This window comes from Macaca thibetana, chromosome 7 (assembly GCF_024542745.1).
Source record: "Macaca thibetana thibetana isolate TM-01 chromosome 7, ASM2454274v1, whole genome shotgun sequence".
Lineage (NCBI taxonomy): Eukaryota > Metazoa > Chordata > Mammalia > Primates > Cercopithecidae > Macaca > Macaca thibetana.
Genome location: NC_065584.1, coordinates 1,987,186 through 1,999,596, shown reverse-complemented (window position 1 = coordinate 1,999,596; position 12,411 = coordinate 1,987,186). Strand labels below are relative to the sequence as shown.

The 12,411-nt window shown below is 61.0% G+C and overlaps 2 protein-coding genes across 5 annotated transcripts in view; both read left to right on the top strand.

The window, feature by feature from the left end:
• The window catches only part of LOC126958638 (cysteine-rich protein 2), a 63,899-nt gene that overhangs the window by 32,241 nt on the left and 19,247 nt on the right, over positions 1-12,411 (top strand). The gene's annotated exons all lie outside the window — the stretch shown is intronic.
• MTA1 (metastasis associated 1) overlaps positions 1-12,411 on the top strand; it is a 78,104-nt gene that overhangs the window by 56,764 nt on the left and 8,929 nt on the right. For all 4 annotated transcript variants that reach the window (XM_050796984.1, XM_050796985.1, XM_050796983.1 and 1 more), the window contains 7 exons: positions 534-584; positions 1,235-1,361; positions 1,438-1,501; positions 4,624-4,741; positions 9,574-9,676; positions 10,436-10,535; positions 10,842-11,030. In XM_050796984.1, coding sequence (XP_050652941.1) covers positions 534-584; positions 1,235-1,361; positions 1,438-1,501; positions 4,624-4,741; positions 9,574-9,676; positions 10,436-10,535; positions 10,842-11,030 — 752 coding nt within the window. The remainder of the gene's footprint in view (positions 1-533; positions 585-1,234; positions 1,362-1,437; positions 1,502-4,623; positions 4,742-9,573; positions 9,677-10,435; positions 10,536-10,841; positions 11,031-12,411) is intronic.

Below are 12,411 nucleotides of genomic sequence, written 5' to 3'. Positions count from 1 at the left end.
CCCGGCTGGCTGTGGTCCGGTCTAGGGACCTCGGGCTCAGAGAGCCGGCAGGACGCTGAGCGGGATGAGTGGCCCACTGGCGGCCGGTGCTGGGTGTGCGAGGGGACGGTGGGGAGCACCACCACACACCCCCATTTTGGGTGTTATAAGAACCCTACTTGGGTTCCTAGCACAGGGCAGGAATGCCCATGCTGCTGGCCCACGGCCGGCCCCGGCCTCGTCTGGACAGCCTGTTCTGGGAAGCCGCGATGGAGTGAGAGCAGGGGTGGTCGCTGGACAGGGGCCCTCCACAGCCAGGCTTGTCTGGGCTCTTCCCAAAGAGGCTTGGCACCGGGTGGGTGGCGGCCGAAGTGGGGGGACGTTGAGGCCCAGATGATCTTCAACCGGGTGGTCTTCACACCCCACCGGGAGGCCTGTGGCCCCCATTCTGCCCTGCCCCCTGGTGGCACAGCCCTCGGTCCGGGCCCTGGGCAGGGAGCAGGCCGCTGCTCTGCGCTGACCGTGCTGCCGGGTGCTGTCTGTCTGTTATATAGCCCTGTCAGTCTGCTATAAGGCCGGACCGGGGGCGGACAACGGCGAGGAAGGTAAGAGCCGGCCTCCGCAAGGAGGGCGTCCTCCTGTCTGTGTCCCTGGGCTGGGGGCGGCAGCGCCGCTGAGGGACAGAGTTTGGGCGGGCTGCCTGCATGCCTGCGCCCTGCGCCCGGCCGGCCCAGCTGAGGAGGGGCCCTCCCTTGTGTCCGGCCCACAGCCCAGACTTGGTGCAGCCCTGGCCTGAGGGTGACCTGCTGGTGTGGGAGGTCTGTGGTGGGCTGTGTGGGGCTGTCTGGTCACAAGATGGGGAGGGACAGAGGGCAGCTGCCCCTCACCCTCCTTGCCTGGGCACTTGGCAGCCACCGGCTCCCCTGCTCCTTTTGCTCTTTTGTCTGCTGCTTCTGGGGCTGGCCCAGACCTTGTTCTCCCTCCTCCTTCCATCTTCATGCCCTGGGGAATCTGGGCCTTCAGGGTGCCTGGACTTAAAGGGCACATGGGCACCAGAGTGTCTGCAGGGGTACCTGCCAAGGAGTTGCTGGGCCGCCATGGGGTGGGGCAGCGGGACAGTGTCCAGCAGCAGGAGGACGCGCACCTGCCAGGACGGGGCCTCCTGCGTGCTGGCGCCGGGTGGGGCCGGTGGGGTGGGCTTTGGTCTGGCAGCGTGTATCTGCCGTGGTGCTGACAGGGGCTCCTTGTCCTTCAGGGGAAATAGAAGAGGAAATGGAGAATCCGGAAATGGTGGACCTGCCCGAGAAACTAAAGCACCAGCTGCGGCATCGGGAGCTGTTCCTCTCCCGGCAGCTGGAGTCCCTGCCCGCCACGCACATCAGGTAGCCCCCAGCAGCTCCTGCCCTGGGCCCCTCGGGCTGTCCTCGCCCTTCCAGCCTGCCCGTCCTTCTTTTCCAGGGGCAAGTGCAGCGTCACCCTGCTCAACGAGACCGAATCGCTCAAGTCCTACCTGGAGCGGGAGGTGAGGCCCAGCCTGGCCTGGTCTGCTGCAGCCAGTCCCAGGCCACTGTTTCCTCCACCCGTGACCTCTGCTGGCCTGGGCAGCGGGGACGATTTTCCCTCCTCCCTCTAGGCCCAGGCTGTTCTGGAGGGAAGCGGGGATTGCGTCCTGACAGCCACTTCCGGGTGTCCTAGTGTGCAGCTGCCCCTACCCTACGCGCCCAGAGTTGTGGGCCAGGAGCACAGGGCTTTTTCCTCTTGCCACTGCCTCCCAGACAACCAGCGAGGGGAGGTCCCCCTGGGGAGGGTGTGGCTGAGGCATATGGGGGCAGGGGCCACCTGGGTCTTCATAGGAGTCTTGGCTGGTCCCTCCTGGGCAGTGGGCAGAGTCCTGGTAGGCCCACCTTGGAGGTCACCTGTGATTATACTGTGTTACCTGCCATATAGCATCCCCCAAGGTGTGACAACCAAAAAATGTCTCTAGACAGTGCCATACCTACCTGGGGAGCAGTGTCGCCTGACGGAGAGCGGTGGCACTGAGGCTGCTGTGAGATGCAGCTAACGGGAGGGTTGGGTTTCCGAGGCCACGTGGGGCCAAAAACGTCTGGAGCGTGTTGGTTCCCTGGAGTGCCTGTCATAGTTGCAGGGCACACCTGCCCAAGGGGCAGGCCCATCTCCAGGCCTGGGGCTTGGCCTCTCACAGGCTCTGCTGCCACCTGGCTGGAGTCTTGTGGCCTGAACACCCCCAGTGTGTCCAGCCAGCCCAGATGCAGGTTGCTGGATGAGGCCCTACCCTCCCTGTCCTAGGGGGCCTCATCTCTGCTGTGGCCATCGGCACTCTGGCGTGGGCTCTGAAGGATCCAGGATGGCCACGGTGTGTCCCAAGCTCAGTCCTATACTACCCCTGTGGCCCCAGTCCCCATTCCCACCACACAGCCTGGAAACAGGCATGAAGTGGCTCAGCTCAGGCTGTGGTCGTGCCCCAGGCCTTAGCTCAGAGTCATGAGCAGGCAGAAAAGAGCAGGCAGAAAAGAGCAGGCAGAGAAGAGCAGGCAGGGCTCGGCCCGGGGTTGTAACACATGCCTGGCGCATGGGCTGGGCTCGAACCCTCTCAGGCTGCCAGACCAGCTTCCCAGAAGGCCGAGCCGCAACCTGCTGGGCATGAGCAGAGTCTGTGGGGTCGCCGTGAATGCCCCGCTCAGGAAGGAGGAGTGCCCTTACTGACAGAGCCACACAGAGAGGGTGAGGCTGCAGAAATGTCTCTGTGGACACAGAAAATGTGTGTTAGCAAGAAAGGCCTGTGAGGAAGCAGCAGCTGCAGTGACAAGCCTGTATGCACCGCATCAGCCCTAGAAACGGCCGGGTTGACGCTCACGAGGGGACAAAGCAGGCTGCTCAGGCACCCCGAAACCCTGCTGCTGCACGATGCAGCCTTTCCCCGCCTTCACTGTCTTTCTTTTTTATTGAGACAGAGTTTCGCTCTTGTTGCCCAGGCTGGAGTGCAATGGTGCGATCTCGGCTCACTGCAACCTCAGCCTCCTGGGTTCAGGCGATTCTCCTGCCTCAGCCTCACGAGTAGCTGGCATGACAGGCGTGCGTCACCACGTCTGGCTAATTTTTAGTAGAAACGGGGTTTCACCACGTTAACCAGGCTGGTCTCGAACTGACCTCAGGTGATCATCCCGCCTCAGGTGTAATCCCTCCCACAGTGCTGGGATTACAGGCGTGAGCCTCTGCGCCCGGCCACTTACCTCTTTTTTCTTACCTGGGGTTTCTGAACAGCCCCAACGTGGGAATTTAATGTAACAGGCTCAGGGTGAGTACACTTAGCACCCGGCAGAAGCTTGCACCACTGAGCCCTGGGGGATTGTGCCCCTGCCTCGCCTCAAATAACCCTCACTGATGAAGTCCTGACGAACACGGACTCACATCACAGATAAGCAGGAGTGCAGAAACATCACACAGCGGTCACAGACACACCCAGGCCCTGGCCGGTGGAGCAGTCCGGCACCAAATAGAAACCATGTGTGTTTATTAATTTAAAGAAATAGGCCGGGCGCAGCGGCTCATGCCTATAATCCCAGCACTTTGGGAGCCCAAGGCCAGGGGAATCACTTGAGCTCAGGAGTTCCAGAGCAGCCTGGGCATCATAGTGAGACCTCAACTCTACAAAAGTAAAAAAAATTAGCCAGGCGTGGTGGTGCGCACTTACTGTTGTCCCAGCTACTCGGGAGGCTGAGGTGGGAGGATTGCTTGAGTCAAGAGGTGGCAGCTGCAGTGAGTCAAGATCGCACCACTGTACTCCAGCTTGGGTGACAGAACAAGACCCTGTCTCCAAAAAAAAAAAAAAAAATGATCCAGGCAGAGTAGGAGCTGAGGCTGAGCCTGGCAGCTGGCCTCTGGATAGTCGTGTCAGTTCGAGAGGATGAAGGCCCTGCTGCAGCATGGCTCGTGGTCACACATGGAACAGGTGTCATGCGGGACTTTAAAGGTAGCTCTTGAAAGAAAAAACGCAGAGTAGCTTTCAGAATAGGTGAGAGGGAGCCCGGCACGGTGGCTCACGCCTGTAATCCCAGCACTTTGGGAGGCCGAGGCAGGTGGATCACCTGAGCTCAAGAGTTTGAGACCAGCCTGACCAACATGGTGAAACCGTATTTCTACTGAAAATACAAAACATTAACCGAGTGTGGTGGCGGGTGCCTGTAATCCCAGCTACTTGGAAGGCTGAGGCAGGAGAATTGCTTGAACCCAGGACGCGGAGGTTGCAGTGAGCGGAGATCGCGCCATCGCACTCTAGCCTGGGCAACAAGAGCGAAACTCCGCCTCAAAAAAAGAAAAAAAAGGCAAATAAGTCATGGTTTTTGGGCTGCAGTCGTATCCACCCTGCCTTGGTAAGGGCTTGTGGATCCTGGCCCCGCCCCTGCTGACCCTCAGCATGTCTCCTCGGGGCAGGGTCATGGGGCAGGTGCATCCCCCGGTGACCCTCGAGGCCCCGCTGTAGGCTCCTCCCGGGCATGGCTGGGAGCTGTGGGGGCTCCTGTGCCCTCCCTCCGGCACCTGTGTCACCCTGCAGGAGCTCTGGGCAATACCCTCCCGGCAGCCCGGGCGTGCTAACGCCTCTCTGTCTCCTGTGGTGTTTTCCAGGATTTCTTCTTCTATTCTCTAGTCTACGACCCACAGCAGAAGACCCTGCTGGCAGATAAAGGAGAGATTCGAGTAGGAAACCGGTACCAGGCAGACATCACCGACTTGTTAAAAGAAGGTAGGGTGGGCCGCCCTGGGCGTGGCGTGCTGCGTCCCGTCCTGCGCTGCTGGCTGACACACTGGGCAAGAGGAGGCTGGGACACGGCCGCCGTGTCAGTAACTCCTGTGTGACTGGGGGCAGCAGGTGCAGGCCTGGGCTCTGTCCACACGGGTGGTGTGTGTGGGCTGGTGTCCCGGAGCCTTCCCCCACCCACTGCTGGTGGTGGTGTGGTTCTGGGGAAGCCCCAGACCCTCAGGCAGGACGTGGTGGTCAGTTGTCCCTGCACAGTGAGACCTGGTTTCCTTGTGGCAGTAGTTTTTCTTTTTCTTTTTTTCAGATGGAGTCTCGCTCTGTTGCCCAGGCTGGAGTGCAGTGGGGTGATCTCAGCTCACTGCAACTTCCACCTCCTAGGTTCAAGCGATTCTCCTGCCTCAGCCGCCTGAGTAGCTGGGATTACAGGCACCTGCCATCACACCCGGCTAATTTTTTTATTTTTAGTAGAGACAGGGGCTCACCGTGTTGGCCGGGATGGTCTTGAACTCTTGACCTCAGGCCTCCCAAGGTGCTGGGATTACAGACATGAGCCACCGAGTCTGACCTTGGCAGTTGTTTTTCACTACTTTTTTTTTTTTTTTGGACAAGGTCTAGCTCTGCTACCCAGGCTGGAGTGCAGTGGTGCGATCATAGCTCACTGCAGCCTCAACCTCCCAGACTCAGATGATCCCCCCACCTCCGCCTCCTGGGTAGCTGGAACTGCAGGCGCCACCACACCCCGCTAATTTGTTTGTATTTTTAGTAGAGGCAGGGTTTCGCCATGTTGCCCAGGTTGGTCTCAAACTCGTGACCTCAAGTGATCTACCTGCCTTGGCCTCCCAAAGTGCTGGGATTACATGTGTGAGCCACTGCGTCTGGCCTTGTTACTTTTTTTTTTTTTTTTTGAGATGGAATCTCGCTCTGTCGCCCAGGCTGGAGTGCAGTGGCCGGATCTCAGCTCACTGCAAGCTCCGCCTTCTGGGTTTACACCATTCTCCTGCCTCAGCCTCCCGAGTAGCTGGGACTACAGGCGCCCACCACCTCGCCCGGCTAATGTTTTGTATTTTTTTTTTTTAGTAGAGACGGGGTTTCACCGTGTTAGCCAGGATGGTCTGGATCTCCTGACCTCGTGATCCGCCCGTCTCGGCCTCCCAAAGTGCTGGGATTACAGGCTTGAGCCACCGCGCCCCTCTCATTAGTTTTTTAAAGTTCTTTTTGTCTCCAGAAATTTTCTTCTGTGTAAATCTGCCTGCGTTTCTTGTGTTGCCTGTGGGTGCCCCACCCTTGAGGTCTGATGGGGCCATGGAGCTCTGACGCAGCATGCACTCCAGACGCAGGCGGCCTCCTCCCTCCGCCGGGTGCTTCAGCAGCCCTGGTGGGAAGTCCTGAGGCTCACTGTCACCTTCTCAACCCTGTCCCTCATCTCCCCGCTGGGCAAGGCTGTGAGGCTGCCCTCAAGACGCAGGGCTCTGCCCTGAGGGTCGGCAGGGACTCGCATCCCTGCTTCTTGTAGTTGTGATCGAGGTGTTTGGTGATTTTCCTCTTTTGGTTTGCTTTGAGAGTGGGTCTTGCTGTGTTGCCCAGGCTGGACCTGAAGTCCTGGGCTCCAGCGATCCTCGAGCCTCAGCCTCCCGAGTAGCTGGGGCTGTTTCGTGTTCTTGGTTGTCCATAAGATGCACCGGTGCCACCTTCCCCAGGCACCTGCGGGCTCTAGCACTGGGCTAGCAATGTAGTGGGCCTGCTGCTTTGCAAGCTCTGGGAGGTGCTGGGCAGTCGGGGACAGACCCCCCTTCTCTCCAGGCACACAGAGCACCTTGAGGCCTGCGTCAGCGTGGGGAGGCTGCTGTGCTGAGGCCTGTGGGTCTGAGTGTGGAGAGGCCGCTGTACTGGGGCCTATGGGTCTGAGTGTGGAGACGCCGCTGGTGTGGGTCTGAGCGTGGGGAGGCCTCTGTGCTGGGGCCTGTGGGTCTGAGCGTGGGGAGGCCGCTGTGCTGGGGCCTGTGGGTCTGAGTGTGGAGAGGCCGCTGTGCTGAGGCCTGGCCTGTGGGTCTGAGCGTGGGGAGGCCGCTGCGCTGGGGGGCCTGTGGGTCTGAGCGTGGGGAGGCCTCTGTGCTGGGGCCTGTGGGTCTGAGCCTGGGGAGGCCTCTGTGCTGGGGCCTGTGGGTCTGAGCGTGGGGAGGCCTCTGTGCTGGGGCCTGTGGGTCTGAGCGTGGGGAGGCCGCTGTGCTGGGGCCTGTGGGTCTGAGCGTGGGGAGGCCGCTGTGCTGGGGCCTGTGGGTCTGAGCGTGGGGAGGCCGCTGTGCTGGGGCCTGTGGGTCTGAGCGTGGGGAGGCCGCTGTGCTGGGGCCTGTGGGTCTGAGCGTGGGGAGGCCGCTGTGCTGGGGCCTGTGGGTCTGAGCGTGGGGAGGCCGCTGTGCTGGGGCCTGTGGGTCTGAGCGTGGGGAGGCCGCTGTGCTGGGGCCTGTGGGTCTGAGCGTGGGGAGGCCGCTGTGCTGGGGCCTGTGGGTCTGAGTGTGGGGAGGCCGCTGTGCTGGGGCCTGGCCTGTGAGTCTCAGCATAGGGAGGCCGCTGTGTTGGGTCTGGGCCTGTGGCCTCCAGGGTGCCCTGCTGTCATACCAGGGTCTCCCAGCCTGGGGCTGTGTTGCCTTTCTGGGCTGGCCAAGGGTGAAGGCCTGGCAGCCACGCCCAGGTGGAAAGGCAGCATCCGTGGCTGGGAGACAGGTGAGAACACAGATCACATGAGGGCCAGAGAGTGAGGAGTCGTCTCAGGTCAGAGGCCCTCACATGGCGCATCCGTTCCTTCAGCCAGGGGCTGGTGGGCCTGGCAGGAGAATGGGCCTTGAGGTGCCCCCATCCTCCCGTGTACACAGGGTTGAGATCCGACCTGCAGAGACCTGGCAGAGCTCTGTAGGGCCTGGGGCGATGGGACTAAGGGTCCACCAGCCTGAGCCAGCCGCAGGAGCCGACCTCCTCCTCCCCACGCTGCCTTCCCCACTGCCCTGCCGTTCCTTGGCTTTTGGGCCGCTGGTGCAAGGGCCAGGGATCCCACAAGCTCGTGTGGGGCTGAGACGTGGCTTCCAGAGCCTTCCCCACCTCCAGGAGGCCGTGTCCCTCTTGAGTGATGGAAAATTGCACACTAGCTGTGCACCTGCCTTTAGTGAGTTTGAAACGTCAAAGGGAGTGTGACCGTCGTGACCAGCGGTAAGCATACACTGTGGCTTGCGTGGTTCACACCAAGGCTCAGCTTCTTGGCAGTCAGGGAGCTGGACCCCAGCTTCCCCAGGGTACCCCTGAGCCAAGGTGAGGAGTCCACACCAGGCTGAAGACCCCCCAGCCCTCCTCACTGGTTCACACAGCCCAGGCCCTTCACCTCCAGGGCCATGCAGCGGCCCCTCCCTCGGCAGCACTGCGCTTCCCTGGCTGACCCCGTCCTCTGAGGCTGGCCAGGCATTGTTTCCTAGAGGCCGCAAGGCCTGACCCTCCCTGGACACACGGCCCAGGACGCCCGGCCCTCAGGGCAGGGTCTGGGAGCCAGTGCCCCTTAGCAAGGGTAGTGTTTCCTTGGGGACTTTCTAGTCTCAAGAGCTCTCTCCATGCTGGACCTGTAGCCAGGCGCCCCAGTGGAGGGCGGCCCCACACTCCGTGGTCCTTGGTCAGGAGCCTCGGTGCCGCCCGGGGCCAGAGGGGAGCCGCCTGCAGAGTCTGAGCCTGGCACCCTGCGCTGAGCCGTGGAGGCTGGAGAGGGGACAGAGGACAATTGTGGAACTTTCTCCGAGTCCTCCCTGGGAGTCAGGCTCGGCCATGCTCAGACGCACATTCTCCTGAGGGCGTCTCCCAACACCACAGTCTTGTTTTTTTGCGAGTAAAAGACTGTTTTGTCAGAAACCCTGCTGGCCCTGGCCAACTGCAGGCGTCAGGTGGCCTCCTCACCAGCCTTGAGTTCTCCATCGTCCCAGCTCCCAGAAGACAGGAAACAACTGGTGACCCCAGAGGCGCCCCCCCGCTGCCCCCCGGCTCTGGCTATGCCGGGTTTAGAGCAGCTGCCCCAGAACCTGCCAGGGTGGAAGAGGGGCCAGGAGGGAGCCTGTGCCCCCAGAAGGTCCCTGGAGGTGGTCTGCCTGCTGTTGGGATGTGGCAGGGCCCTCTTGCAACACCATGTGAATCCGAGTATCTCAAAATAAAAAGCTTGGGCCGGGCACAGTGGCTCATGCCTACGATCCCAGCACTTTGGGAGGCCAAGGTGAGTGGATCACCTGAAGTGAAGAGTTTGAAACCAGTCTGGGAAACATGGTGAAACCCCGTGTCTACTGAAAATACAAAAATTAGCTGGGTGTGGTGTCGGTGCCTGTGGTCCCAGCTACTCAGGAGGCTGAGGCAGGAGAATCGCTTGAACCTGGGAGGTGGAGGTTGCAGTGAGCCGAGATCGCACCACTGCACTCCAGCCTGGGCAACAGAGTGAGACTCCATCTCAAAAAATAATGATAATAATAAATAAATAAAGAGCTTGATTTAAATTTGCAAACCAACCTTCCCATCTCTTGTGGCCACAGTTCTTGAAGCCGTGCATTCTGGGCGGGCTGAGAGGCCCCTTGCGTGTGCACCCCATCCCCGGGTTGAGAGGCCACTCTGTGCCAAGTGTGCATGCGTGTACTTGTGTGTGCAACAGCCTCCGTCCAGCCTTGCACCCTGGCCTCACCTATGGGGCCCTGCAACCCTTCCCCTTCCCCATCCCAGCAGCTCCGTGTGCCTGGGGAGGAGAGGCGCGACCCGGCGCGCTGGGGGACCCTGTCTCAGAAAGGCCACACTTCTCTCTGTAGGCGAGGAGGACGGCCGAGACCAGTCCAAGCTGGAGACCAAGGTGTGGGAGGCGCACAACCCACTCACAGACAAGCAGATCGACCAGTTCCTGGTAGTGGCCCGGTGAGTCCTGCTCCCGGGCAAGACCAGCAGGGGTGGTGCCTGGAGCTCCTGTTCTCCCTGCCCTGTGGTGGGTGTTGGGGACGTGACAGTCTTGGATCCCATATCCCAACATGAAGCCCATGCGTTGCGGCCCTGACACCCTGCTAGCAGTTCCCAGAGAGGCTCGCGAGCGTTGGGCCCAGGCTCTTTGTTAAATAGAAGGGCGGCCCTTTTCGGGGGCGGGCCTGTGTGCCCACCCATGTGTCCCTAATGGGACTTTCCCAGGATGGGCCAGAGGCACTGTCCCACTCCTGGGCCGCTGGGAGCAAGTGGGCTGGGCCTGGTCAGGGAGCAGAGCAGCTGCAGCCCAGGCAGACCCCTGGGGTGGGGGGAAGTTCGAGGCCCAGGAGAGGACCATGCACCTTCCCTGCCAGCAGCCTAGGAGGTGGAGAAAACCCCAAAAGAAGCCCCAAGGCGATTGCCAGTCTATCAGGATGCCTTCAGTCAGACACGTGGGTTCTTGGGTGGGTGCTGGGCCCCACTCCCCATCCTGGGGCCCAAGACACAAGGAATCCTTGCCACCTGTGGGCTGCTCCCTGCGATGCCCGTGCAGTTTGTCCCTGCTGCCCATGGTGCCCTGGTCCCTGGCGCCTGTGGAGCGGTGTGCCTGGGTGGAGCCCCTGCTCAGCCGTGGCCCCTGGTCCCTGGCGCCTGTGGAGCGGTGTGCCTGGGTGGAGCCCCTGCTCGGCTGACACTGGTCAACGCATCTCCTTTCCCCAGCTCCGTGGGCACCTTCGCACGGGCCCTGGACTGCAGCAGCTCCGTCCGACAGCCCAGCCTGCACATGAGTGCCGCAGCTGCCTCCCGAGACATCACCCTGGTAAGTGGGCCTAGGGTGGGACAGCTGAGACCTGGAGTGACCCACGGCCCAGAGTGGCTGTGCCCTTCCTCCTACCTGGACCCAGCACCTGCTCCAGGTATTCAGGACCCCCGCAGAGGTGCTGTCCCACCTGGACTGGCCTTTCCTATCCATCCCAGGCTCAGCCAGACTGTCCTGAGGGTGCAGGGAGGGCTGTGCTGCCTGGTCCTGCAGCAGGGGATCCTTGAGGCCCTGAGGGAGGGTTGCCGTGCCACAGGTGCAGGAAAGCCACCTTGGCCCAGGTGACCCTGCTATCTCCTGCCTCAGTTCCATGCCATGGACACTCTCCACAAGAACATCTATGACATCTCCAAGGCCATCTCAGCGCTGGTGCCACAGGGCGGGCCCGTGCTCTGCAGGGATGAGATGGAGGAGTGGTCTGCGTCAGAGGCCAACCTTTTCGAGGAAGCCCTGGAAAAATATGGGAAGGATTTCACGGACATTCAGCAAGATTTTGTGAGTACCGTGGGTGGCGATGTGGGAGTGGCTGACCATGCCCATCTCCAGGTGGGCTGTGGGGGCGTGGGGTCCACGTCCCCCCCTGCCCTGAGGGAGCCTGTCCTGCGCCCTGATTCCCTGTGTGGATCTGCATGAGTTCTGTCTCAGCTGTGCTCGGCCACCACAGTCCTGTCACACTGGTTCAGCAGACGGCGCGGGGGCACTGGTGGGGCGTGGGCATAGAGAGCCACGCTGCTACCACCACTGCGTGATAAGGATAAGGGTTGGCCCAGGTGACGGAGGCCAGGGCGTCCTCACAGAGACTTTCCCTTCCTTGCCGCCCCCTCCAGCCCCAGCCTTGGTTTTGCTTTGTTTTTGACTAAGCTGAACCTCTGTTTCCTCATGTCCTTGTTTTCTGTCTCATGTGAGTTCGGCCCAGCAACAGGCCGAGAGGGTCTTCATGGTATGGGGTCTCCCCTTCCCTGTACCTCTACCTCAGGACCCCCATCCTCCCACCGTCAGCCTTCCTAAAATATGTTTAAACTGATCTGTTAGAAGGGCATCCCCACGTGGAGGTGGTGGGACCCCTGACCATCAGCCCTGGGAGGTGGAGCCTGTGGCAGGGCAGGGAGGAGCCCCAAAGGGCCAGGACACGGCGAGGTTGCTGCTGTCTGATGAAAAGCACCATCCACGCCGCAGCGCACAGGCCAGCGTAGCAGAGAATGGAGGGGCATCTGGAATTCGGAAGAAACAAACATGGGGTTGGGTAGGGTGCCTAGACATGAAGAGGAGGGACAGCAGCCAGCCGTGAGGCAGGAATGCAGCTTTGTGTGGGGGCCTCTGGCCAAGGGGAGAGCTTGGCCAGGCTCGGGAGGAGTCCTTGACTGGGGCAGTGGCCTCTCCAAGGCGGATATGGATTTCTCCAGGCTTAAAATCTAACCAAGATGAGCAGAACATGTTCAGACAAGAGGATGAGGGCTAGAAACAAAATTCACCAACTGGCTCAGACGAGGGCAGAGTTTGAGGGAGACCCTGCTGCACATGGTTCCAGCAGAGGAGACCCCAGTGCTGAGTCCACGTGAGCCTAGCGAGGCAGCGCTCGGGGCTGTGGCTGCGGGGCCGAGTCCAGGCGTGGGGTCAGGAGGCTGCAGCTTCGGGGCTGTGTCGAGGGAGCAGGCCCTGCTCTTCCTTCCTGCCAGATGCAGTGGACCAGACTGAGGAACTATCTGAACCCTTATTTAATAAGACAGGTTTCTTAAATCCATGCCACAGGCCGGGCACAGTGGCTCACGCCTGTAATCCCACCACTTTGGGAGGTTGAGGCAGGAGGATCATGAGGTCAGGAGATCAAGACCATCCTGGCCAACATGTGACACAGTAAAACCTGTAAAACCCTGTG